Genomic DNA, 24,125 nt, shown 5'->3' on the forward strand with positions numbered 1-24,125 from the left:
CCTAGCCAGCTTGCTGGTAGGGAATTCTGGGAGGTGAAGTCCACACATCTTAAAGTTGCCAAGGTTGAGAAATACTGATCTAGGAGGAAGTTATTCCTCTTCCTGCCCACAGATGCCCATCTCTCACATTTCCCTGCCTGAAAAGTTTGGGAGGAAATCCTTCTTAAGCTACTCTTTCCAGTGCTGGTGCTCTCTTGATGAGTTGAGACTACAGTGCCCATAACTCTCAGGCACTAGGAGTTGTAGTCCCAATTTACCTGGAAGGTGCTGGGGAGATGGGACTTTTTTAAATGAACGCATGGAATATTCTTCCTCTCCATTAAGGTAAAGGTAAAGGTTTCCCTTGACATTAAGTCCAGCTGTGTCCAACTCTAGGGGGCGGTGCTCATCTCCGCTTCAAAGCCGAAGAGCCGGCGTTTGTCCGTAGACACTTCCGTGGTCATGTGGCCAGCATGACTACTCGGAACGCCGTTACCTGCCTTCCGAAGCGGTACCTATTAATCTACTCACATTGGCATGTTTTTGAACTGCTAGGTTGGCAGGAGCTGGGACTAGCAACGGGAGCTCACCCCGTCACGCGAGAGAAATTCACAGGCTGGGTTTTCATGACCAGCTGAACTTGAACTGACCCATTTGCTGGGTTTGTGCAACCTGCTTACAGCTCCCCACACACATACACATAAATGTAGTCCTCGACTTACGACCACAAGTGGGACCAGAACTTCTGTTGCTAAGCGAGGCAGTCATTTAGTGAGTCATGCCTGAATTTACTTTTTTTCTGTGGTCGTTAAGCAAATCACTGTGGTCATTAAGTGAATCATGTGGTCATTAAGCAAATCTGGCTTCCTCCATTGACTTTGCTTGTCGGAAGCCAGTTGGGAAGGTTGTAAATGGTCATCACATGACCCTGGGACACTGCAACCGTCATAAATACATGCTGGCTACCAAGTGCTTGAATTTTGATCACATGATTGTGGGGATGCGGCGATGGTCATAGGTGCAGGGACTGATGGCAAGTAACTTCGAATGGTTGCTAAATGAATGGTCGTAAGTCGAGGACTACCTGTATGTAGACAGACACAAACCTAATTGAGATTAACCAAGTTTCATACTGGTGCAAATGTAGCTAGCTGCTCAAGCTTTACCTGGTCTGGAGGAACATGTAGTCCAAATACTGTACAGCTAGAATTTTGCCAAGGCAGAGGAAGTGACCAAAAGGGGCGGGTCCTGCGTTAGCCCCACCCACATTTTGGCTTCGGCCCCACCCTCTTCCAGGAGGCAACTCCCCCTCCCACAAGTTTGGCCTCGCAGGTATATCAGTGGCTGAAATCCATGAACTTCCAAGGAAGTGTCCAGAGTCAAGCCACAAGCGGGGTCTGCAACAAATTGTCGTAGTGCATCCGTGCTTCTTATGGGGGGGAGGTAGCTTTCTTTCACAGGCCAACCCCATGTGGTCAGCTCCATTTTTTAACTTCCACTCTGCACTCAACATTTTGTGCTTTGTGGGCAAGTTGTGAACCCTTGACCGGGCTATATAAGATGATTTGGCCTTTTTTTATCTGGAGGTGGGGTATTTATTATTTGGTACAGCTGAGGAAGCCAACCACTTTGGGGCACTTGTGAAATTCTGGCCGCATGGCGGGAGGCATCAGATGATCAAAACTGGCACCGTGGTGGGTTTTTAAGCCCTCGGAGCATGCCTTGACAAGGCCTCACGCTGACCCTTCCCTCGCTGTCTTGTTCAAAGCGGATTTCGGGAGAGGAGGTGGTCAGATTCTCCGTGGAGAAGCGGCTTCACAGAGACATCCCCTTCACCCTCTGCAAGGCCCCAGGGACTTTGAATGAAAACAGTCTTACTTACCGCTAAAAGGATCAACTGGTGAACTTGAACCAGAAACACCCAGGAGGCTTATGAATAATCAGAGTTAAGGATTTCAATCAGAGTGCCATGAATACCTCTGGGGTAGGATGGTTAAATGGATGCCTGGGGTGGGGTGGGGGCATAGCATCAAAAAACTGGAAGAGACATTGAGCTCCGCAGTTGGAATAATGTCAAATCTATAGCAGGTTGTTCAGCTACAGCATCCGGTGCTGCCTTCACACGCCCGCTTGAACGTGGCTATTGAGTTAACCCTTTTTTCCGATTCCAGTAGAAGAGAATCTCTGTAGCTCAAGGTTGAACTGTGGGGTCCTTGGTGCCCTCTGAGCTTGGTCATTGGCTTGCAGTTTCATTACCCAACTAGGAAACATCATCAGTGCCAGCCAGATATGCTCTTTGTACAGAGCAGTGTTTCTCAACCTTGGCAACTTTAAGATGTGTGGACTTCATCTCCCAGAATTCCCCAGCCAGCTATGCTGGGAGATGAAGTCCACACATCTTAAAGTTGCCAAGGTTGAGTAACACTGGTATAGAAAGTGCATTCCATCTGCCAATTTATTCCCCTTCCCCCAACAGATACACCATTTTTCACGGCTATTGAACTAGAGAACATCATCTGGCATTGATGATGTTACCTGGTTGGGTAATGAAATGTCTGCAAGCAAGCAACCAAGCTCAGAGAGCACCAAGGACTTCACTTTTTTTCTTGACACTGAGCCATAAACCAAGAAACCAAGGCTGGGTTCAAGAAGGCATAAGAGTTAACCAGGATTAACCAAGGTTCACCATGCACAGACATCTGCTAGATTTTTACCAGGCCAGGTTAATGGAGGGAGGGGGGCTGAAATGGTTGGGGAAGAGGGCTTGGAAGGGATGGACGGGGTGAGCAAAAATTAATCCTCCTGGAGATTTTTCAGGGTTTTTTTTAGGGCTTAGTTATATAAAACAAGAACACCCAATTTGGTGTAGTGGTGAAGGCATCAGGCTAGAAACCGGGAGGCTGTGAGTTCTAGTCCCACCTTAGGCACGAAGCCAGTGTATGACTTTGTCAGCCACCCTCTCTCAGCCCTGGGAAGGAGGCAACGGCAAACCACTTCTGAAAAACCTTGCCAAGAAAACTGTAGGCACTTGTCCAGGCAGTCTCCAGGAATCAGAGGGGGATTAAAAAGAGAGGACGGGCCTTAGAGTCATGGCTGAGGCAAAATGCTCTCTGCGCCTAGAGACGAGATGATGCACTTGACGTTCATTCTACTTCCATTTCAGGTTGTGCTTTTCTTACCTATTGTGCCCGAGATTCTGCTATCAAAGCTCAGACGGCCTTGCACGAACAGAAAACGCTTCCAGGGGTAAGTGTCGGCATCCGATACCTTTGCCCCGCAGCCTGAGGGGAGGCTCTCCTATTGGAAGGTCTGTTTTGCACCATGCGCCAAAGTGTGCTGGGAGAACAGATGAAAGCTTTTGCTCCTTTTCTGCTTTTCCACTTGTGTTAGCCCTGCGAGGTAGTCCAGACAAGAAGCACAACCAGGAGTCCTAGCTCTACCTTTATTGTAAGGTTACATTAACAGAATCTTGCAAGACTGAAAGTATTTCTCCCCTCCTTTCCTTTTACTCTCTGGAAAACTCGGGAGGGTCCCTTCTGAGACGCTACCCACGCCCCCTCTCCTTTGGTGGGCCAAAATACATGACAGTTTTCTAGTCTGCGGCTCTTCCTCCCGTCTCCCAGGGTCATTCCCACATCCCATTGCAGCTTGTGCCATTCCTTCCATAATAACATTTGTAGGCTGTTGGTGTTAGGGCCTGAAATGCATCTTTTCTGAAGCTTTTCAAGTCCACCATCCATGCACTTTCTGAAGACACTTCATTCCAGCTTTCTTTTTTTTTAATCTGTTCAGTCGTGTCCAATTCTCGGAGACTGCCTGGACAAGTCCCTGCAGTTTTCTTGGCTGGTTTTTCAGAAGTGATTTGCCATTGCCTCCTTCCCAGGGCTGAGAGAGAGGGACTGGCCCAGGGTCACCCAGCTGGCTTTGTCCCTGATGTGGGACTAGAACTCACGGCCTCCCGGTTTCTAGCCTGGTGCTTTCACCATGACACCAGACCGGTTCTCCTCATTTCAGCTAGTCAGACCTTTATCCTCTTCTATCACCCTGGCCCACTAAGCATACTCAGGTTTTCTTGGACTGTTTTGCCGTGAGATTTTCTCCTGTTGTCATCTGCCCCGCAGTCAAAGAAATCTTCTTGGACTTTCCCAAATCTTCCCTTTGGTGTCTTTGTGGTTCTCTTTTGGTGGCTGATAATTTAGAGGTATAAAGGCAGATTTAGAAATCATACTCATAATGCAATACCTCTTTTGCTAAGCTGGAGGATGGTGACCTCTGCTCTTTCAAGGTTTCAGTTCAAAACATGGATTAAGCTTGGGAATGGAAGAAGGCGTGAGAAAGAAACTCAAGATGGCTGGCCTTGACTCTCTTTGGCATAAGAGAGATGGACGGGGAAATGCTGTCAGGCTTTCAAGATGCTGTTCCTATAGCTCAGTGTTGCTCAGCCTCAGCAACTCTCTGGACTTCAACTCCCAGAATTCCCCAGCCAGCATGGGGAATTCTGGGAGTTGAAGTCCACACACCTTAAAGTTGCCAAGGTTGAGAAACACTGACCTCTATCAGTAGAGTTCCAATACTCCTTGTGAGGTCTCTTTCCTGACTTGGCCTGCCTCGAAGGGCTGAGAAGAATAACAGAATCTTGAAAGCCTGCCCAACTTTTTCTCCATTTCATCTTATACAAAAGAAAATCAAGGCGGGGTTATTTTGAGTTTCTTTCTCACACGTGCTTCAACCCCTGGATGATGTAATCTTTTCTCCAAGTCCCTCCTTAGTAGCTCTCTCAACCCTTCCCCATGGTCAGCTCTAAATGCCTGCACAGACTTGAGCCACAAATTGGAGTCTGACCCATGCAGAATGGAGTGGACTTATTACTCCCTGTGATTTGGAAATTAAACCCCTGTTGATGCTGCCAAAAACTGCATTTGATTTTTAGCAGCCCCGTCACGCCGCTGACTCATAGTCAGCTTGTGATCAACTATAATTCCAAATTCTTTTCTACACACACTGTTACTAAGCCAGGCCTCTCCAATGCACAGCATGCCTCTGATTTCTCCTTCCTTTGCATTTACCTCTGTTCAATTTCATTCTGTTCTTTTCAGGCAGTTTCTCCAGCCTAGAGAGGTAATTTTGAATTTTGTTTCCGCCTTTTCTAGTATTAACAATCCTGTACTGTTTTCTGCAAATTTGATCACAGTTCCCACCATGTCTTCATCCACATCATTAATGAAAATGTTAAAGAGTTCAAGGACCAGACACAAATTCTGTGTTACTCTGTTTGATTGATTGATTATTTGATTGGTTGGTTGGTTGATGGTTGTTAATGTACCATAAAGTTGGTGCTGTCTCTTAGTGGCCACATAGATAGGTTTTTTTCCATTACAATCTATCCCTAACCTGGTTGATACCTCACTTCAACTGGATGAGGAATAGTTGAGCATTCTTTAAATGTGGTTTTCAAGCTTGCTGGGGATATCGTCCAGCTCTGTTTAACTAGCTTGCTAATCAAAAACTCCTGGGCTCCTTTGTCAGCTGCTTTGTTGAAGACAAGATATATTACATCAATGGCATTCCCACCATCTACTTAGGAAGTTATTTTATTTTAAAAATGAGATAAGGTTAATTTGGTAAGACTAGTTCTCAACAAATTCTTGTTTTCAAGTACTTATAGATCTGTTCTGGATCTACTCTATAATGTTTCCAGAAATAAATGTCAGGCTGGTCTTGTATCCTCTTTTGCCCTCTTTATCAAGCACATAGATTGAAAAGAATATCACTTTTTTTCAGCAGATGGAACAAGAAAGAAACCCTTCACACTTTCTTCATTCTTCCTTTCCCTCTCCTCCCACTCCTTTATAAATACTGCAGAGCAGAGGCTGTATTCAAGACCAGCAGAATGTTGTAAAAAGCATACTGAATCAATGGAAATTAAGAACTTAGCAAACTTTATTTTAGGAATGCATATACCTCCCCTCAAACGATTAGTATGTTTCCAAGAACTGCTCCAATTCTTTTCCCCCAAATTGCAATATTTATTATGAATAATGAATAAAGTCTCAGCAGGTGACAGCAACTAGTTGAGCTCATAAAACCAAACTGGATGGATGGGGGATCAGTAGGAGATCCTAAGGCTGTGGGTTAGACTCCCATCACTTTCATCATAAATCAGTTTCAATTTTATTAATGCCATTTTGGTTTTAACCTAGCCCCACCCAATTTTTTGTTTTGACCCACCTACTTTTTGGAGTGCAGCCTCCTCACACCCCTCTTTTAGCTGGTTTACAGCAAAGCAGATAAATCAAGCCAAGTCAACAGGACCGCTTTCAAGCAGAATTCCTTCCCAGCCATGATCTTAGCTTCTTGTCTTTTTGCACGTGGATGGTTTTAAGCTATTTTCATTTTGCTTTGTTTTGGATTGTTAGCGGAGATGAGAGCCCTGGTTGGTAGAAAAACAGGCTGTTAATGGAAATAGTCAGTAAAGAAACATATTTGGGATCTGGGAACCAGGTTGTCTCTTTACTGTCAAAGCTGTGCAGAGGACAGGCCAGGATGGATCTCCACCAGGATGGGGGAAACTTTCCTGCAGTGTGAAAATGGTGCATGCGCGTGTGCACGCCCCAACTTTCAGTGGAAGTGTGGAAGAAAAATGTTGCAAGAATCGCTTCTCATCCAGTTGAATGGAGTAGGACTTATCAAAACCATCAACAAATTGAATCAGCTCCTCTCTTTCACAAAACAGACAACTCTCCTTCCTCCTAAAAAATTGGAAAATCAGGGGCTACCAAGAGTTTGGCCACTTGGCCTTGCCTGTGTATATATAGGTTTCCCATTTGAAAGCAGACACTTGCTGGAATTCTTGTATGACAACCTTTAGGTAAAGGTAAAGGTTTCCCTTGACATTAAGTCCAGCCGTGTCTGACTCTAGGGGGCGGTGCTCATCTCCGTTTCAAAGCCGAAGAGCTGACGTTTGTCCATAGACACTTCCTCTGTGGTCATGTGGCTGGTATGACTAAACAGAATGCCGTTACCTGGCCGCTGAAGCGGTACCTATTAATCTACTCACATTTGCATGTTTTCGAACTGCTAGGTTGGCAGGAGCTGGGACTAGCAACGGGCGCTCACCCCGCCACGTGGATTCGAACCACCAATCTTCCGATCAGCAAGCTCAGCAGCTCAGCGGTTTAACCCGCAGCGCCACCACGTCCCTATATGACAACCTTTATCTTCCTCCAAATAAAGACTGTTGATCAGAGCTCCCAGATGGTTGTTCCTGACAGTTTTCTGTCCAAAAGGAAGTCTTATGCACATGGGCAGGATTGTTTCCAACTGAGTTTCTGAGTAGTGGCTGTGGGTGTTTGGGCCACCCAGATCTGAGGATACAGGTAATCCTCACTTAACAACCATTCGTTTAGTGATGGTTTGGACTTACAATGGTGTTGAAAAAAGCAACTTATGACCCGTTCTCACACTTACGACTGCTGCTGTGTCCCCAGGGCCATATGATCATGATTTGGGTGCTTGGCAACTGGTTCGCATTTATGACCGTCGCAACATCCCGTGATCACATGATTGCCATTTCCAACCTTCCTGGCTGGCTTCTGGCAAGCAAAATCAGTGGGGAACCACATGATTTGCTTAATAACCCTGTGGTTCACTTAATGCCTGTGGTGATTCGCTTAACGAGTGCTGCAAAAAAGGTCATAAAATCGGGTCAGATTTGCATAATGACTACTTTGCTCAGCAACTGAAATTCCGGTCTCAATTGTGGTTGTTAAGTGCGGACTACCTGTATTCTATCTTTGGCATTGGATGGGGTTGCGTTTCCCCTTTCAAGGATGGTGCACAATTTGGAGGTCTTCCTGGGCTTGTAGCTCCTGATTGAAGAGCAGGTGGCAGCTGTGGCCAGGAAGGCCTTTGCACAGCTTCATCTGGTCCGCCAGTTGCGCCCTTTCCTAGATTGGGGGGCCCTTCGGACAGTCACTCATGTCCTGGTCACCTCATGGTTTGACTACCGCAATGTGCTTTACATGGGGCTGCCCTTGAAGACCACCTGGAAGCTTCAACTGGTCCAGAATGAGGCAGTGCAGGCAGTGATGGGCATGCCTTGCTATGCCCATGGAACACCTCTGCTTTGCGGGCTGCACTGGTTGCCAGTTTGCTTCTGGGTGCGAGTCAGTTTGCTGGTTGCTACCTGTAAAGCTCACCCCTCATGAAACCTGATATTGCCCCTTTGACTCGGGTGCCAAAGAAACCCGGGCTCACGTTCTTTCGTATTGTCCGTTCTACAGCGACGTGTGCCATCAGCTGATTACCCCTCTTTTATTTAAATTTCCGGGGCACTCTGATACTTTTTATTTGCATTGCTGGTTAGACAACCAGGATAAACCTCTCTCTCTAAAAGGAGCAAAATTCTGCTACATCATGTGCAAGCCACACCCACAAATGGTTGCCGACAGTTATTGGTGCCAGGGGTTAACTTTGCTTTATTTGTTTCACTAAATGTATTTTAACTGGCCAAGGACCGAAATAAAGTTTCTGTCCGTCTGTCTGTGCTGTAGAGCTCTCCACGGCAGAGGGCCTGGTTGCTTGAGGGACCAGCTGTCTCCCATAACATCTGCCCAGCCGATTCGATCCTGCAGGGTTGGCGCGTGCCAGGTTCCTTTGATTAAACAATGTCATTTATTGGGACTTCAAAAGTGTACTGTTGGCCTCGCGGGGTAAACCAGACAGGAAACACGACCAGATAAGCTACTTCTACTTTACTGTAAGGCTACATAGTCAGAATCTTGCAAGTCTGAAAGTACCAATCTCCCGTCGTCTCTTTTACACCCAAGAAACTAGGGAGGGCCCCTTCTGAGACTTTTGCCCCATCCATTATGCAGCTGCAGGCTAGGCCCTCTCTTTTCTGACCGTTCCCTAGGCAGCATCTCTTTGCCCCGTCTCCCAAGGTCTTTCCCACATAGCATTACACGCACCTTCTCTGTAGCAGCGCCTGCCCTCTGGGACAATGTTCCCCCCAAGACCCAGATGGCCCCCACTCCGCTGTTGTTCGGAAGACTGTGAAAACCCGGCTCTTCACCCTGGCCTTCAGTGTGGGATGGTGAGTCCCCTCACTTCGTTGCACTTGCCTTCTTTTATTGGTTTATTGTGATTTCTTTGTTTGATTGTTGTGAGCCACTCATGGGGAGTCGGGCGGCATGCAAGTTTAATGAATCATTATTATTAGTCCAAGGGAGAAACGTGGCACCACACTGAATGTAGCCATGGGTGTCCTTGGGGAGAGGAAGGGGGCCAAGTGACATCCCATGCACCATGACATCATCACACAAATGGCATGAATTATGCAACACTATGCGTTATTCATGCAATGATATCATGGTGTATATGATGTCATCGCATCTGTCACTAGTTGCTTCCATTTTTTGCTGCGTACCTTCAAAGTAACATACCTTCCAGTTCCTTAAGGAGCATAGGATTTGTAGTTTGGCAACATCTGGGGAATTACAGGAAGTCCTCAGTTAATGACTGTCCTGTTTAGCGACTGTTTGAAATTACAACAGTGCTGAAAAAGTAACTTTACAACTGGTTCTTGCACTTATGACCATCCCAGCATCCCTGTGGTCACATGATTGTGATTCGGGTGCTTCACAACCAGTGTGCATTTATGATGGTCACAGCATCCTGCGGTCACGTGATCGCCATTTGCACACTCCGCAGCCAGCTTCGAACAATAGAGAAGCTGGCAGTAACATCGCAAGTTGCGGTCACGTGACGTCTTGCTTAATGACTGCAGGTGAGTTGCTTAACGACCTTGGTGGGAGTGACTTTGTACATCCAGCATGGTGACATGATGTTTCACTTAGCAACGGCGTTGCTCAGCCACGGAATTGCTGGTCTCAATTGTGGCTGTTAAGTGAGGGCTACCTGTGCTACAGAGTTGCCTGTTCTTGAGGACTTCCTGCCATGGATTATTATATTCCTGATTTCCTATTTGTGCAAAGATCAAGTTTTGCTAATCGTTCAATCTGTACGGGAGGTGGATCAAAAGCAGAACTCAGATTTCATTTAACTAATCATCATCACCATCAACAACTAGCAAAAGGGTTTGGCCTTCCCTTCCCCTGCAGCTTTCCTGGTTTGATCTGCCGCATTCACAATCGTTGTCCACCACAGTGCAATCACTAAAGCTGATGGGAGGTGCAGTCCAAATTACCTGGCCAGGATCCGGTCTGGGAAAGGCCGTTCTAAAGCAGCTGGCTGTTTCTTGCAACGGTTTGCAAGAAGCTCCTTCCAACTCCTGCAGAAATACCAAATAGTTATTTTTTCCTTCTAAAGCTCAGCTCCATCCGCAGCTATTTGTTAAGGCAAAGGTGAAACAGACAAGGAGGAAGACCATTAACCTTTCACCTCCACCATTTCTAAAAAATTTATCTCCGGCTTTGTCCTCCGGTATCCGTTGGGAAAAAAAATCACCGCAACCTCACGGAGGTGCCACCTGTGGGGGCACAGGGGAAATGGAAAATGTCAGATCCACGTTCTGTGGTTTCAAAAATAAAATCCCTGAATCTGTGTGTGGGTGCATCTTCCCTCAAACTCCCTTGCATGCAGACACTGAGGCTCCTTTTGTGAAATTTGAGAGTTTGTGTTTCTAAGTGCACAAGACCACCTGCTCCCTTTGTCCTCATTTTAACTTTACGACAGCCCTGTGAGGTTGTTTAACTCAGTGTTTCTCAACCTCAGCAACTTTAAGATGTGTGGACTTCAATGCTGGCTGGGGAATTCTGGGAAAATGCTGGCTGGAGAATTCTGGGAGTTGAAGTCCACACATCTTAAAGTCGCTGAGTTGAAAAACACTGGTTTAGCTGAAAGAGATTGGCCAGGTTCACTCATCGTGGCAAACCATGAAGCTGGGTTGTTGTGTTGCACAACGCCCAAACCAATGAACCACCTTATGGTTTAACATGCTGGCTTGATTCATGCAACACGTTAAGAAAACAGTTAAGTTTAAGGCAGCATTTCTCAAAGCTGGCTGGGGAATTCTGGGAGTTGAAGTCCACACCTCTTCAAGTTGCCAAGGTTGAGAGACACTTATTTAAGGCATTTCAGCTTGGCCTAGAGTGTTAGCAAATACTACCATGAAAAGACGCCTAGTGAGCATCATGTCTGAGTAATTAGAACTCGGAGATCTTCCAGACTGACACTCAAAGGACCATCAAGCGGAGGGTACCTTGAGATCATCTTTCCAACTCCCAACTTGAGCTAGGTATGTTACTGTCTAGAGGCCCCCCACTACAAAAAAAAACCCTAGCCCCCCTCTAGGTAACTGGTTCTATCAAATTGTTCTAACTACTGAAAATTGTTCTTCCAACGTTAAACCAAAATCTGCCATCCTTGTGACTCATAGTCACTCTGAGCCTGCCTCCTAGGGCAGTAAAAATAAATATATTGTCCTCTTTGTGACAGTCCTTAAGGAATTTGAAATGGACTGGCCTATCAGGGCTAGGGGTAAGACCAGAAAATGGAAAAAGTGTGAGGGGAAGACATCAGCCAGCCTCTTTCAAAACATCCTCTGTATCTCTCCACGCAGTCACAAGCTTGACTTGGGGGAGATTTAACTCCAGTAAAACCATCAGGAGGCAGGTCCTAATCGGCCTCTGCTGATCTCCAAAAGCTGAGCAGTGTCAGGACAGGTTAGTATGTAGATAGGAGGCCACCAGGAGAGCCCAGACCTATAGGCTGGACTGGGGTATGGCAGTAAGCATCCCTAAAGAAAGCAGCTGAGCTATTTTTGCAGGCAAAAAACCATTGTGGACGACTCCTTGAAGCCCCTGGGAGCCAAGCTTGGCTCAAAAGAGACCCCCAAATTATAACGTCCCACAAGAAACTGCCTTGCCCCCCCAAAACAGCTCTTCAGATGTTAGCCACCAGGTTCCCCAGATCCCCACTGAGCAAGGAAGCCAGCTCGCAACCATCTTCTTTCTGGCTTAATTACCGTAATTTGGGGGTGGCAAGTGGGGCTCGGCTAATTGAATGTTCTCTCTTGTCGAAGGAGGGGCAGGTGCTGGCATTCTCCACTTGGCCTTGCACAGCCCTTGATTCACACTACAGTTCTCATGGCAACTCCTGGCCTGAGTGACAGCGCGTCGGTTTTCTTCGGGCACTCTGCGAATCCACGAGGGTGTGTGTGTGTGTGTGCGTGTGTGTGAAGGTCTGGGTTGCCTGTGGGTATATATTTCAGCTGGCCCAATTTTTATCCTCCACTTTGCTTCGCTTCCTGAAAGCTTTGTCTCCATTTGCGTCTGCTAAATGCTGAACGAGGTGCTGAATCTATGGGAACGGGCTGGTGCAGAGCGTGACGGTGTGCAATGCCCCACGTCGGCCAACTTTACACACTCAGTTTGAGTGCAAAAGCACAGAACAAGAGGGCTCCCTCTTGTACACATTACTGATGGTGCTTTGGACCCCAAAGGATGGGGCGTTTCCTTGGCTTATGCACTGCGCATTGCTTGCTGGAGAATGGAAGGCAGTGTTGCAGCACCCAGAGAAGGGAGTAAGTGCAATGGTAGCAGAAAGATTGGCTCCATGATGTACTAGCCCTGGTGTGGGTCTGAAGGCAGTTTGTGGACAGCACCTTCTTTTTTTTAAGCAGCGGGGTCTGTGCACCCATAAGGACTTGCGTAATAAGTAGGTGCATACAGGTAGTCCGCACTTAACGACCACAATTGGGACCAGAATGTTGGTTGCCAAGCAAAGCGGTCATTAAGCAAATCTGACCAATTTTACCACCTTTTTTGCGGCAGTCATTAAGCAAATCACACATGATTCCCCATTGATTTTGCTTGCCAGAAGCCGGCCGGGAAGGTTGAAAATGGCGATCACATGACCGTGGGATGCTGCAATGGTCATAAATGCGAACTGGTTGCCAAGCACCCAAATTGTGATCACCGGACTGCCGGGACGCTGCAATGGTTGTAAGTGAGAGGACCGTTTGTAAGTTGGTTTTTCCAGCACTGTTGTAAGTCCGAACCATCTCTAAACAAATGGTTGTTAAGTGAGGATTACCTGTACACGGGGCCTCCTCCATTCGTGGCACCTGCCCTCTGGAACACTACTCCACCCAAGATTTGTACCACCCACCCCCTGGCCCTGTTTAAGTGAGCCCTCAAAACCTGCCTCCAAGGGGTGTCTGCAGGGTGTGGTCAAAAAAGTCAAAATGGGGGTTGCGATGGTGCGATCAAGACAGACACCACTGTGATGGCTCCATCTGGGTTAGAAGGAGTGTTAAGATTCTTCGTGAGATGTTTAAGTTGTTCAGCTGAGTATTTTCCTCTAGGTCAGTGTTTCTTCAATTTTTTTGTCTCAGGATCCCTTCCCAGTTTTAAAAATTATGGAGAGCTTTTCTTTGTATGGATTGTATTTATCAATACAGTATTTACCATATTAAAAATTAAAATTGACGCATTTGCTGCCGCTACCGCTTCTCACGATTGTTTGATGGGATTTTAATGTGGTATTATTCTTCAACATAGGCTGGCAAATAATTTTGAGTTTGAGGACCCCTGAGAGGGATTGCGGGACCCCTGGGGTCCTAGGATCACACTTGAAGAAACACTGCTCTGCACGTTCTTTTGGCTTATATATTCTGTCTTTTTTAAGGTTTTATTGTTGCATACTGTAAGCTGCCCAGACTCATATGGATTGAGTTGGTCTATACATTTAATGGATGGATGGACAGATGGATGGGTAGATAGATGGACAGACAGATAGAGATAATGGGGAGAGAGATGGATACATCAAAATGGATCAATACTGTACATAGGCAGTCAGAGAGATAAAATGGATGGATGGATGGATGGATGGATGGATAAGGTAGGAAGCTGGGTAGGTAGGTGGATAGATAGATAGATGATAGATGATAGATGGATGGATGGATGGATGGATGGATGGATGGTAGACAGACAGACAGACAGACAGACAGACAGAGCAAGCAGCATTTTATGTTGTATGTTGTATACACTGTATGTTGTATATCTGGGGTATTGTTACAGTTCTTACCTGGTGTTAAAGCAGCACAGGGACAGCAGATTTTTTTCCTAATATTGTCCATGAGGTATCACCTTAATAAACTTAATCTCATATTAAAAAAAACAGAAGGCAGGGAGGAGATGCATGCATTTTGCAGATGCAAAGCAAACATGCATTTTGCTGTAGTGTTGGCGTGAGCCTTAAGGCAGCACAGAGACGGTGGCTGTTTTTTTATAGTGTGTCTGCCTGTATTGTCAAGGTCCAATTTATGTAACGAGGGAGCAAATACCAGATCGTGACTGGAATTTGCCATAGTAGAACACAGGTGGTTGTTACAGCATTGCAATCTACCCAAGATAGCGCATGGAAGGGGGTCTACATTTTGTAGCATCCTGTGTGTGAGCATGCTCCCTGCTTCGTACACAATGGCAGGGCTATCCTGGAGCAGCGTCACGCATGCACACATGCCAGTTTGTCCTGCAAGAGAAGATGTATCTCAGCTATCGACTGCAGTCCCCCAACAGGCTTAAATCTGTTGCAAATCCAGCAGTGGCATTCATACAGTATGGTAATCCAATCCAGGTTAATGTTTTGTGGTTGGCTGTGATTTACATATTTTGCAAAGCCAGCAAGTGGTGGATTCAGGAAATAAGTTAAGGGATTGAGTGAATTCAGTCTACAGCAGATGTATCTGGACAGGGCCGCAACTAGGGTCTGTGTCACCCGGGGCAAACATGGATTCCGCGCCAATTTTGGCACCCCACCAGCACGGCGCCCGGGGCACATGCCCCGGTTGCCCCCCACCCCCCATTGCAGCCCTGTATCTGGATTGTAAATCTTGGAAGGGATGGCAGAGGTCTTGTAAAACCAGCATAGTATAGTGGCTAAGGAGTTGTGCTAGAATGACAAAGATCCAGGTCCAATTCTACCAGCAGTCATGGAAATTAGCCTCCTGGAGTCACTGGTCTAAGAGGGGCGGCTATATAAATTGAATGAATGAATGAATGAATGAATGAATGAATGAATGAATGAATGAATGAATGAATGAATGAACAAACAAATTTACTGGGTGACTTGGGGCAGTTAGTCTCTCTCAATCCAACCTACCTCATACAGTTGTTTTTTTTTTAATGTTCATTTATTTATTTAGCAAATCTATATAGCTGACCATCTCACGAAAAGCGACTCCAGGCGGCTTGCAAGCAGAATACCAATTAAAACCGTATCACCACCTAAAAAAAAAAATCAAACATAAACAACAACAAAAATAAAACGTAAAAACGTAAAAGAATAAAAACATAAAAGAACCCCAAGATAGTGGGAGAACAGCCGTCGTTTAGCCTCATACAACCACTTTGCAGGTTCGCCAGGGGACCCCCAAGATTGATGGAAGAACCATGTGGGGAGTCAGGCAGCATACAGATTTGATAAATAAAGAAAATAGGGTTCTTTCTGGTGGGAAAAATTGTGGAGGATTTTTTGGTGAGGAAATACTGCGTACGCTGCCTTAAACGCAAGAACGAAAGGTGAGATATACATTAATGAATAAAATTTAAAAACATTCAGGCCTTAGATCTGCAGAAAGAAAAGATAAAAAGAAATAGAAAGCAGCAGCTTCCAGTTTGCTTTGCAAGAAATGCTGGTATGATTACCAAGTTGTCTCTTATTGTATGGTTGCAAAATAAAGCTCACTTTTTTCTATTATTTAATTGTCTTTCTAATCACCAAAACCACAAGTGTGTGTTTTTTTGGTTTGTTTCATGCAAAAAGTCCATATGGGGGCTTCTACTCCAGTCCTCTGCTTGAATTTTGATTTTTACCCTTGCCCTGCATCTGTCTGTTATGTGCTTCCTAGAAATTGGTCATATTTTGTTTACAGACCAGAATTCTCCCTCTCTAAAACATCAAACACCAAACAATCACTGCAATAAAATTAGAACAGTAAGACGGGAGAGATAATGGTCTTCTGATGGGGAAACCTTCTATCAGAACTTCATTATACCCAGGGATTCCCTACAGCAATCATGACTGAGCACTATTTTGCCAATATTTAGGAGATTTTGAAGGAGTTCCCTGCCAACAGCAAAAAATTGTATTCTCTCCCATAGTAGAGTTGGAGTGATTTACACGGAAGGGGGAAATTAATTCACAGCAGAACATGTGACGTTAGTTCAGTGATGCCTTCAATGCAAGGACAGATTTGAGGACATTATTCTCCCTTCCAGATCCCTTGGTGGCAAAGCTATATAAATCGATTACATAAAAATAAAATATATAAAATAAAGCATTACATCGGGAGGGAGTACAGGTAGCTTAACTACCACAATTGTGACCAGAATTTTGGTTGCTAAGCGAAGCGGTCATTAAGTGAATCCGACCCAATTTTATGACCTTTTGTGGCCATCATTAAGTGAATCATGTGGTCATTAAGTGAATCATGTGGTTTCCCCATTGATTTGGCTTACTGGAAGCTGGCTGGGAAGGTCAAAAATGGTGATCATGTGACCGCAGGATGCTGCAACAGTTGTAAATGTGAACCAGTTGCCAAGCGCCCAAATTGTGATCATATGACCATGGGGACGCTGTGATGGTCATAAGTGCAAGGACTGGTTGCAAGTTGGTTTCTTCAGCACCATCATAAGTCCGAACCATCACTAAACGAATGGTTGTTAAGCAAGGACTACCTGCGAATGCTCTGCTTTGAGGAACAGAGCAAAAACGGTATAAAATACTTCGAATAAAAACTGTTCCCAGGACTAGGGTTACCAGATGTCCAGCAAAAGATGATGTCCCTTTTGTCTTCATGTCCTCCATCCAGCAGGCACAGCCTTAATATCACATATCGTCCAGCTTTTTGAGCGTCCAAGTTTTTTTTTTTTTTTGGACTTTGCACAACAGTAGTCATTCAAACTTCCGTGTCTTGTGACCTTGTAAATTGTCTGCTTCTTTCTTTCCCTCGTCTGTCTCCAAGCTAGATTTACATTATTTATTTCCTGATTCCAGCACGTGGCTTCGGTCCAGCCCCTTCAAATCTACGATCACTGTAGATCCCACGTCGTACGTTGCTATGGTGAAATTTGGTGAAATGTGAAAAGCACATTGTTGATTCTATATTATTGCTAGCATGTGTTCTTGAAAAGAAAGATGTGTTGGAAAAATATTGCGATTGAAAAAACCTATCTTTCTGATGCTGGAAAAAATATATCTGTAGGCCTAAGTAGATTTTTTTTTTTTGCAGTTTTTCACTGTAATTTTCGTCATGGATGCCAAGACATTTAAATAGTACAGTGTTTCTCAGCCTTGGCAACTTTTAAGATGGGTGGACTTCAACTCCCAAAATGCTGGCTGGGGAATTCTGGGAGTTGAAGTCCACCCATCTTAAAGCATGCTGGCTGGGGAATTCTGGGAGTTGAAGTCCACCCATCTTAAAGCATGCTGGCTGGGGGATTCTGGGAGTTGAAGTCCACCCATCTTAAAGTTGCCATGGTTGAGAAACACTAAGTTAGTATGTCCCCCCATTTTCCTCCTTTACAATTATCTGTGCCCTCCTGTGGTTGACTAGCATGTCCAATGGGGGTGGGATGACCGTTGTGTTTGATGGTTGGGTGGCTGGGGTGACCAATGGTGGGGGGGTGACTGTTATGACTGACCCATGTCAGGTGACTGTTGAGACTGATGGTGGTCTGATCACAAGGGTCACTCTGTCCAATATTTATCCAATTTTTTCCTTCCTTCTCCTCCTTCCCCCCACAAAGCATTTAATGCAAGCAAATACAGAAGCATTTAAAAAAAAATCCTGCCCCTTTACTTGGTTGCTCACAATGTCACCCAACTCTGATTTCTTTGCAGCAGGACAGTGAGTCGTCCAGCCCACTTCAGAAGAATAAGTATCTGTCCCAAACTGTCCCACATGGAAAATTCCTTAGAACATAATGAAAAATATTTATGGCAATGTACATTACAAACTATTAAAACGTTAAAACCATAATCTAAAATACACAAGGACATCTAAAAATATTATAGCAGCAAAGTAAAACATATGTTGCTGAAAAATAAAAGAAAAAAACTAACTAGTAGCAGCAATTAAAGCTGACAGCTGCTAAATGCCAGCTATAAATACTTTTCCAAAGAATTTTGGAAGAAGTAAAATTTTAAGGCCTGTTTTGGAGATAGAGGAGGCCAGGCTGGCACATGGTGGGAATTTTGAGGGGCCAGGGGTGCAATCACAGCAAAGTCCCTGCTTCTAATCTAGCTTAATACCTCTTGAAGATAGATATGCAAAAACAGCCAGCAGTTAATTTTAGCCCAGAGAGGCTGACAGAGCTGAAGAGAACTTTTCAAATAACTTGCTTCAAAATTATTGCGTAAAATTATTTTACAGTTACTGAGCCAAGCAGTAGATCAGTGTTTCTCAGCCTCTGCAAGTTTAAGCTGGGTGGGCCTCAACTCCCAGAATTCCCCCAGCCAGCTGGCTGAGAAACACTGCAGTAGATATTCCTGGGTTCTAACTGTATTTACATCTTGCTGTAATCCTGCTAAGGATTTCGGGAGAGGTGGGCGGTGACAGAAATTCGATAAATAAACAAATACATAAATAAAATAAGGACTCTCGGATGCTATAAAGCACACAAAGGTTGTTCACGTGGTATCTGGCAGCAACTTTTTAAACCCGATGTGCGTTTCTGGGGTGGGGGGGATCCTGCCCATCCCAGGATAAGATGCGTTTGGTTTTAGGAGGTGCAGAGAAATGGTAAATGAATGACCCCCTCCAGGTTGCAAGTCCCCTTTTGAATTTGGAGAGCGAACAGCTCCGGTATCACAACCCTGGTTCCAACTAGCAAATTGATTGATTGATTGATTGATTGATTGGATTTCTCAACCACCCAACTCGTATACGATGACTCTGGGCGGTTTACAATAATAAGAATAACGTATCATTCAACATACAATGTAATAAACATAAAAATATATACGTATAATATACATATAAAAATACAAATATCAACTATCAATACAAGATGGCAAATCAAGATCTTACTGTTGGCACCATCACGGTGCCAGCCACCTCCATGTTTGGCTACTGCCCCTCCCACCCCAAGCCAGGTGGCATAACCAGGTTTTAACCCCCTTCCTGAAGGCCAGGAGAGTGGGGGCCAGTCTTAGCTCCGGGGCTAGCTTATTCCAAAGGGCGGGTGCCACGGCAGAGAAGGCCCTCCTCCTGGACCCTGCCAATCGGCAATCCCTCATGGACAGGGTCTGTAGCATGCCCTCTCTGCCTGACCGGCTGGGACGGGTTGACATCACGGGGCTGAGCTCCAACCGACAAATTTAAATGTCTACCCTTCCCTCTGCCAGTGCTACTGGCTGGCAGGCTGTGGCAACATGGCATAATGGAAAGGGCTAGAATCTGAGGAATCAGGGAGAGAAGTTCTCAGAGATGTATCTTTCTTCCATTAGCAATGATGACAACGACGACGACGTGCCATCGAGTCATTATTGACTCTTAACGACCACATAGATTTTCTCCATATCAATCTGTCCCCATCCTGGTCCTTCAGGCCTTCAAACAGTGCACCCAACGCTGCTATAACTGAGCCCCCCCCCCCGCTGCTAGTCATCCTTTTCTTCTCCTTCCTTCCACCCTTCCCAGCATTAGAGCCTTCTCCATTAGCTATAGGCAAAGAAAATCCTCACCGAAGGGCCTCCATAGAATAAATACCCAGTTTAATCTTTAATGCTCCTTTAAATCATTGATGGTTGGAAGTCTTCAGGGCCAAGCATCTGGTTTGCGGCCAGGAAGGAGAAGAACTTCTGAGGAAAGGATGTTTGTGACGGGTATATGAAGTTATGGTTGTGTGTCTCCTTTGGCAGATACAGCTGGTGTGATCCACTGAGGCCTGTAAGAGGTCAACCCATATTTTTCAGACCAGTGGTGTAAAGGAATTTAGAGCAGATGTTGAGGAAGATATGAATGAGCCTTTCAGGTGGGACTTGGAGACTGAGGCACGCATGAGAAAGAAACAAAATAATCCCATCTTGATTTTGCTTGGTGTAGGATGGGGCAGAAAAATTCAGATGGGCTTTCGAAATTCTGTTATTCTACCCTACAACAATAAACTAGCATTTCCAGAGTCCCTGGCGGGTCTGCTACTTGACCCGGCCTATTTTGAAGGGCTGCTGGGTGTCCACCTTTGATCCTGGCTTGTTAGGTGAGATTCATTCATGGCTCAGGGGCATCAAGCAAACTAGAAAATTGGGCAGAGGTTACGATGATTAAGTTGACTGTGGACAAGCCACATGAAACAGCTAATGAGGTCTAGGGACAGTTTGTGAGTTATGACAATGCCATTGTTATTATTTTCTTTCTCCCTCTTTCACAAGTGAAGAGTGCCAGCAGGAGGGGAAAAAATTGGGGGGTTTAGAGGGGCTCAGATAAATGTAGGGCCACAGGGATGAGTTTTATCCCAGATGCTAGAATGTCAAAATAGACATCATGCCATATCTCCTATTATAATTCCCATCCTAAATATGATTTCTTTGGAAAAGAGATTGGTTGATTTTTGGTGGAGTTAAATTTTCAAGCGGGGGGCTACAGATGGCCCATATATTCCATTTTCTGTTTTTCTTTGATTTGTCTGGGAATTGGTCTGTTCCTTGAGGAGAATCCAAGAATCCAGCAAGGGGGGACATTGAGAAAAAGAGAACAGTAATTTTGGGGTGTGTGTGTGTTTTCCATGCCCCCCCCTCCACTGATTCAAGTTTTTATAGCAGGCAAGAAAGCATAGAAAAGTTTTCCATGAAGGACAAATACCACAATAGGTTGCTTGGATGTTATGTGTTGCAATTTGCTAATCTAGATTTAGGGGAGTGGTTTCCTGTTGCTGTCTTGGGTCTTTTTCTTGTTTTCAGTTTCCAGACCCCTGGATCTCCTGGTGGTCTACCATCCAGGATTGATTTCAGTAGAGATTTATCTAATTCATACTGGGCAAAACCTAGTCAGGTTGTGTGGATGAAGATCAGCTTTGCCTTTTGGTCTCCAGTCCCCACCCCGTGGACACTGGCCAAGAGTGATGGATGTTGTAGTCTAGAGCATTCCAAAGCTGCCTTCCATGGGCATGCACAACTTTTGCACCGTGGGCAGTCAGAGGAGACCACCTGTTTGATCAGTGTGCACAAGTGTTGCGACCCACACGGGCAAAACCACTTTGCAGATTGGAAGGACTGCAAAATTGGAAATTTAAAAACCAATTTCAAACCGACCTCATCCTGGATCAAACCTGAATATTCAACTCCTTCTTTCATCCTCCCCCACATCAATCCCCGTACCACTCCAGAGGGGAAGTTCCCCCCATCCCCAAGAAAATCCAGTTGCCACGGCAACCCACAAATGTCAGGCGCCATGTGGTGCATAGCTGTTGCCACGGTAACCGTTTCCCTTTTCGGGTTTTTTAACAAGCAGAAAGAGAGGCCTTCTTGAAGAGAGGGCAGAAATGGGCTCAGGGCTTTTGGGGGGGGGGCATGGGGGGAGTCCAGCAATTTTTTTAGGGAAAGAGGAAATGATGGAGCAGGGGGCGGGATTCATATGCATTTTAGCAAAGAAAGAAAAGAAAAAAAAATCAGGAGCATTATTGCTAGCAGTTTCTGTTTAACAGGGAGCTCCCCATTTTCCACAATTTGTCCCTCGCAAAAATCCTTGCTTTCTTTTTCCTTCGGGGATGATAGCAGAGAATGCTCTTGTTAAGGATGTCTGTGCAGTGTGTTGGACAGCAGAGATACCCCGAGGGCCTGTGCACATGAATACATTGGTGTGTGTATGTTGAGGGTGCATGTGTGCGCCCACAAACATATGCATGCATCAGAGAAAACCAGGGAAAACCTTAAAATCCCGAAATGTGCATGCAGGCATCCTAAAACCATTGCAAACCGACTGATCGATTGATTGCAAAGATTTGCAGGTGGCCGTATTCACCTGACTCTACCTAGCTTGCATAGATAAAAACTGTAGCAACAACCTAAACTGGTGTTTCTCAGTCTCAGCCGCTTTAAGATGTGTGGACTTCAACTCCCAGAATTCCCCAGCCGGGGGAATTCTGGGAGTTGAAGTCCACACATCTTAAAGCGGCTGAGATTGAGAAAAACTGGTCTAAATGATGAATTAAATTTAAATTAAAACTTGGTAGCCCCTATACCGGTCTCCATGATGAAAACCCTCCCTGCAGGACTGTTTTCACAGCTCTTCTGAAGGATAGCAAGGGGATGCCAAGCTGACTTAGAGGACAAGCTGTTCCATAATGGGGGGGCTACCACAGTAAAGGCCATCCTCTGAAGGGTTTTTTCTCCTAAGACAGCTAATGTCACTCAACAGAAGACAAGGCACTTTCTGTGCCAGCTGCAGCTCCTGAGTCTTCTTTAGGGGCCGCCCCACATACAGCCAGTTGCAGTATAGGTAGTCCTCACTTAATGACCATTTGTTTAGCGATGGTTCAGACTTATGACGGTGCTGAAAAAACAGAACTTACAACCAGTCCTCACACTTACCATCACAGCATTCCCACGGTCATGTAATCACGATTTGGGCACTTGGCAACCAGTTTGCATTTATGACTGTCGTGACATCCCGTGGTCATGTGATCGCCACTTTTGACCTTCCCGGATGGCTTCTAGCAAGCAAAACCCATGGGAACTGCATGATTCGCTTAATGACAACTGCAAAAAAGGTTGTAAAATTGAGTCGGATTCACTTAATGACCGCTTGGCTTAGAAAATTCTTGTTTGAATTGTGGGCATTAAGCGAGGACTACCTGTAATCTAACTGGGAGATGGCCAGGGTGCAAATCACTGCCTTCAGCATCTCCAGGCCCAAGAAAGATTGCAAGAGGCAGACCAGCTGGACCAGAAACTGGCCAAAAGGAATTAAACTTTGCCGATCTAAATTTCAAAGCTCTCCTCAAAATGCCTTGGCAAAGGGGGGTCATTTTAATTTGGCTAAGTAGCCCCTCCCCTGTGGGTGGGAATGGCTGACAATATTTGCTTGTGCACCAAGAGATGTGGTGGAATTTTTGCAATATTGTGATTTACTCTCTTTAGAATTGAAATCTCTAAAAGAACATGTCATGTACACAGAGGGACATCCTGAGTTCCAGGTAGGTTTTGGACTCCAATTCCTATCAGGCTGATCCAGCACTGGCAGTGGCTAGGAATGATGAGTGCCGTAGTTCGAAATCTTCTGAAGTTACATTCACTGGTATGCACCATTTTTACATAGCTTGGGAACAGATACAGTTTTTGATTGATTTCTTATGTGCCATTAAGTTGGTGTCGTCTCTTAGATAGACCTTCAACTTGGTCCTTCAGGTCTTCCAACGGTGCCCCCATCACTCCTGTAACTGAGTCCATCCGCCTTGCTGCTGGCCACCTCTTCCCTCCTCCTCCTTCCACCTTTCCCAGCATTAGAGCCTTCTTCAGAGAACTGGATGCGGTGTCCGAAGTAGGACAATTTGAGCCCGGTCATTTGTGCCACCTTGAGCGAGAACTCTGGGTTGATTTGTTTGGTGATCCATCCGTTTGTTTTCCTGGCCGTCCGTGGTATCACCTCAGGCGTCTTCTCCAACACCAGAGTTCAAGAGCATCAATGCTCTTCCTGTCCTGCTTCTTCAGAGTCCAACTTTGGATTCCATAGAGGGTCACCAGGAAGACCACGGCTTGCACGATTCCAGTCACTGTAGGAACAGACACACCCCGGCATCTGAGTATCTTTCCCAAGGCTTCCGTAGAGTGCTAGTCTGGCGTATTTCTTGACTGCTTGTTCCTTCACTCTTGCTGGTTGATCCTAAAAGACAGAAGCCACCCACCACTTCAGTATCTTCATTCCCACTTCTTGCTGTATCTGTTGTCACTTACCCTACTTTTTCACTGTGCGCCAGGAGTTTCACTACTACAGCTTAAAGACCATTTGCATTTTCAGCTGTCAGAGGAGGTTCATCTGCAAGAATAGTATTTGTCTTAAAACACACATATATCACACATGGGCAGAACTGCTTGACTTTCCTTATACGTGGCCTGATTGCCAAATTTTAAAATTCAATGTGTCTGAGGTGATTCTGCCACCTCCTAACATCTGGATTGTA

At 45.4% G+C, this 24,125-nt stretch overlaps 1 protein-coding gene across 3 annotated transcripts in view; it reads left to right on the plus strand.

Annotated features, from left to right (window-relative positions):
- Positions 1-24,125, plus strand: part of CELF5 (CUGBP Elav-like family member 5) — a 71,702-nt gene that overhangs the window by 14,235 nt on the left and 33,342 nt on the right. For all 3 annotated transcript variants that reach the window (XM_063290900.1, XM_063290901.1, XM_063290902.1), the window contains exon 2: positions 3,143-3,225. In XM_063290900.1, coding sequence (XP_063146970.1) covers positions 3,143-3,225 — 83 coding nt within the window. The remainder of the gene's footprint in view (positions 1-3,142; positions 3,226-24,125) is intronic.

The sequence above is a fragment of the Candoia aspera genome, chromosome 1, assembly GCF_035149785.1.
Source record: "Candoia aspera isolate rCanAsp1 chromosome 1, rCanAsp1.hap2, whole genome shotgun sequence".
In the NCBI taxonomy this organism is placed as follows: Eukaryota; Metazoa; Chordata; class Lepidosauria; order Squamata; family Boidae; genus Candoia; species Candoia aspera.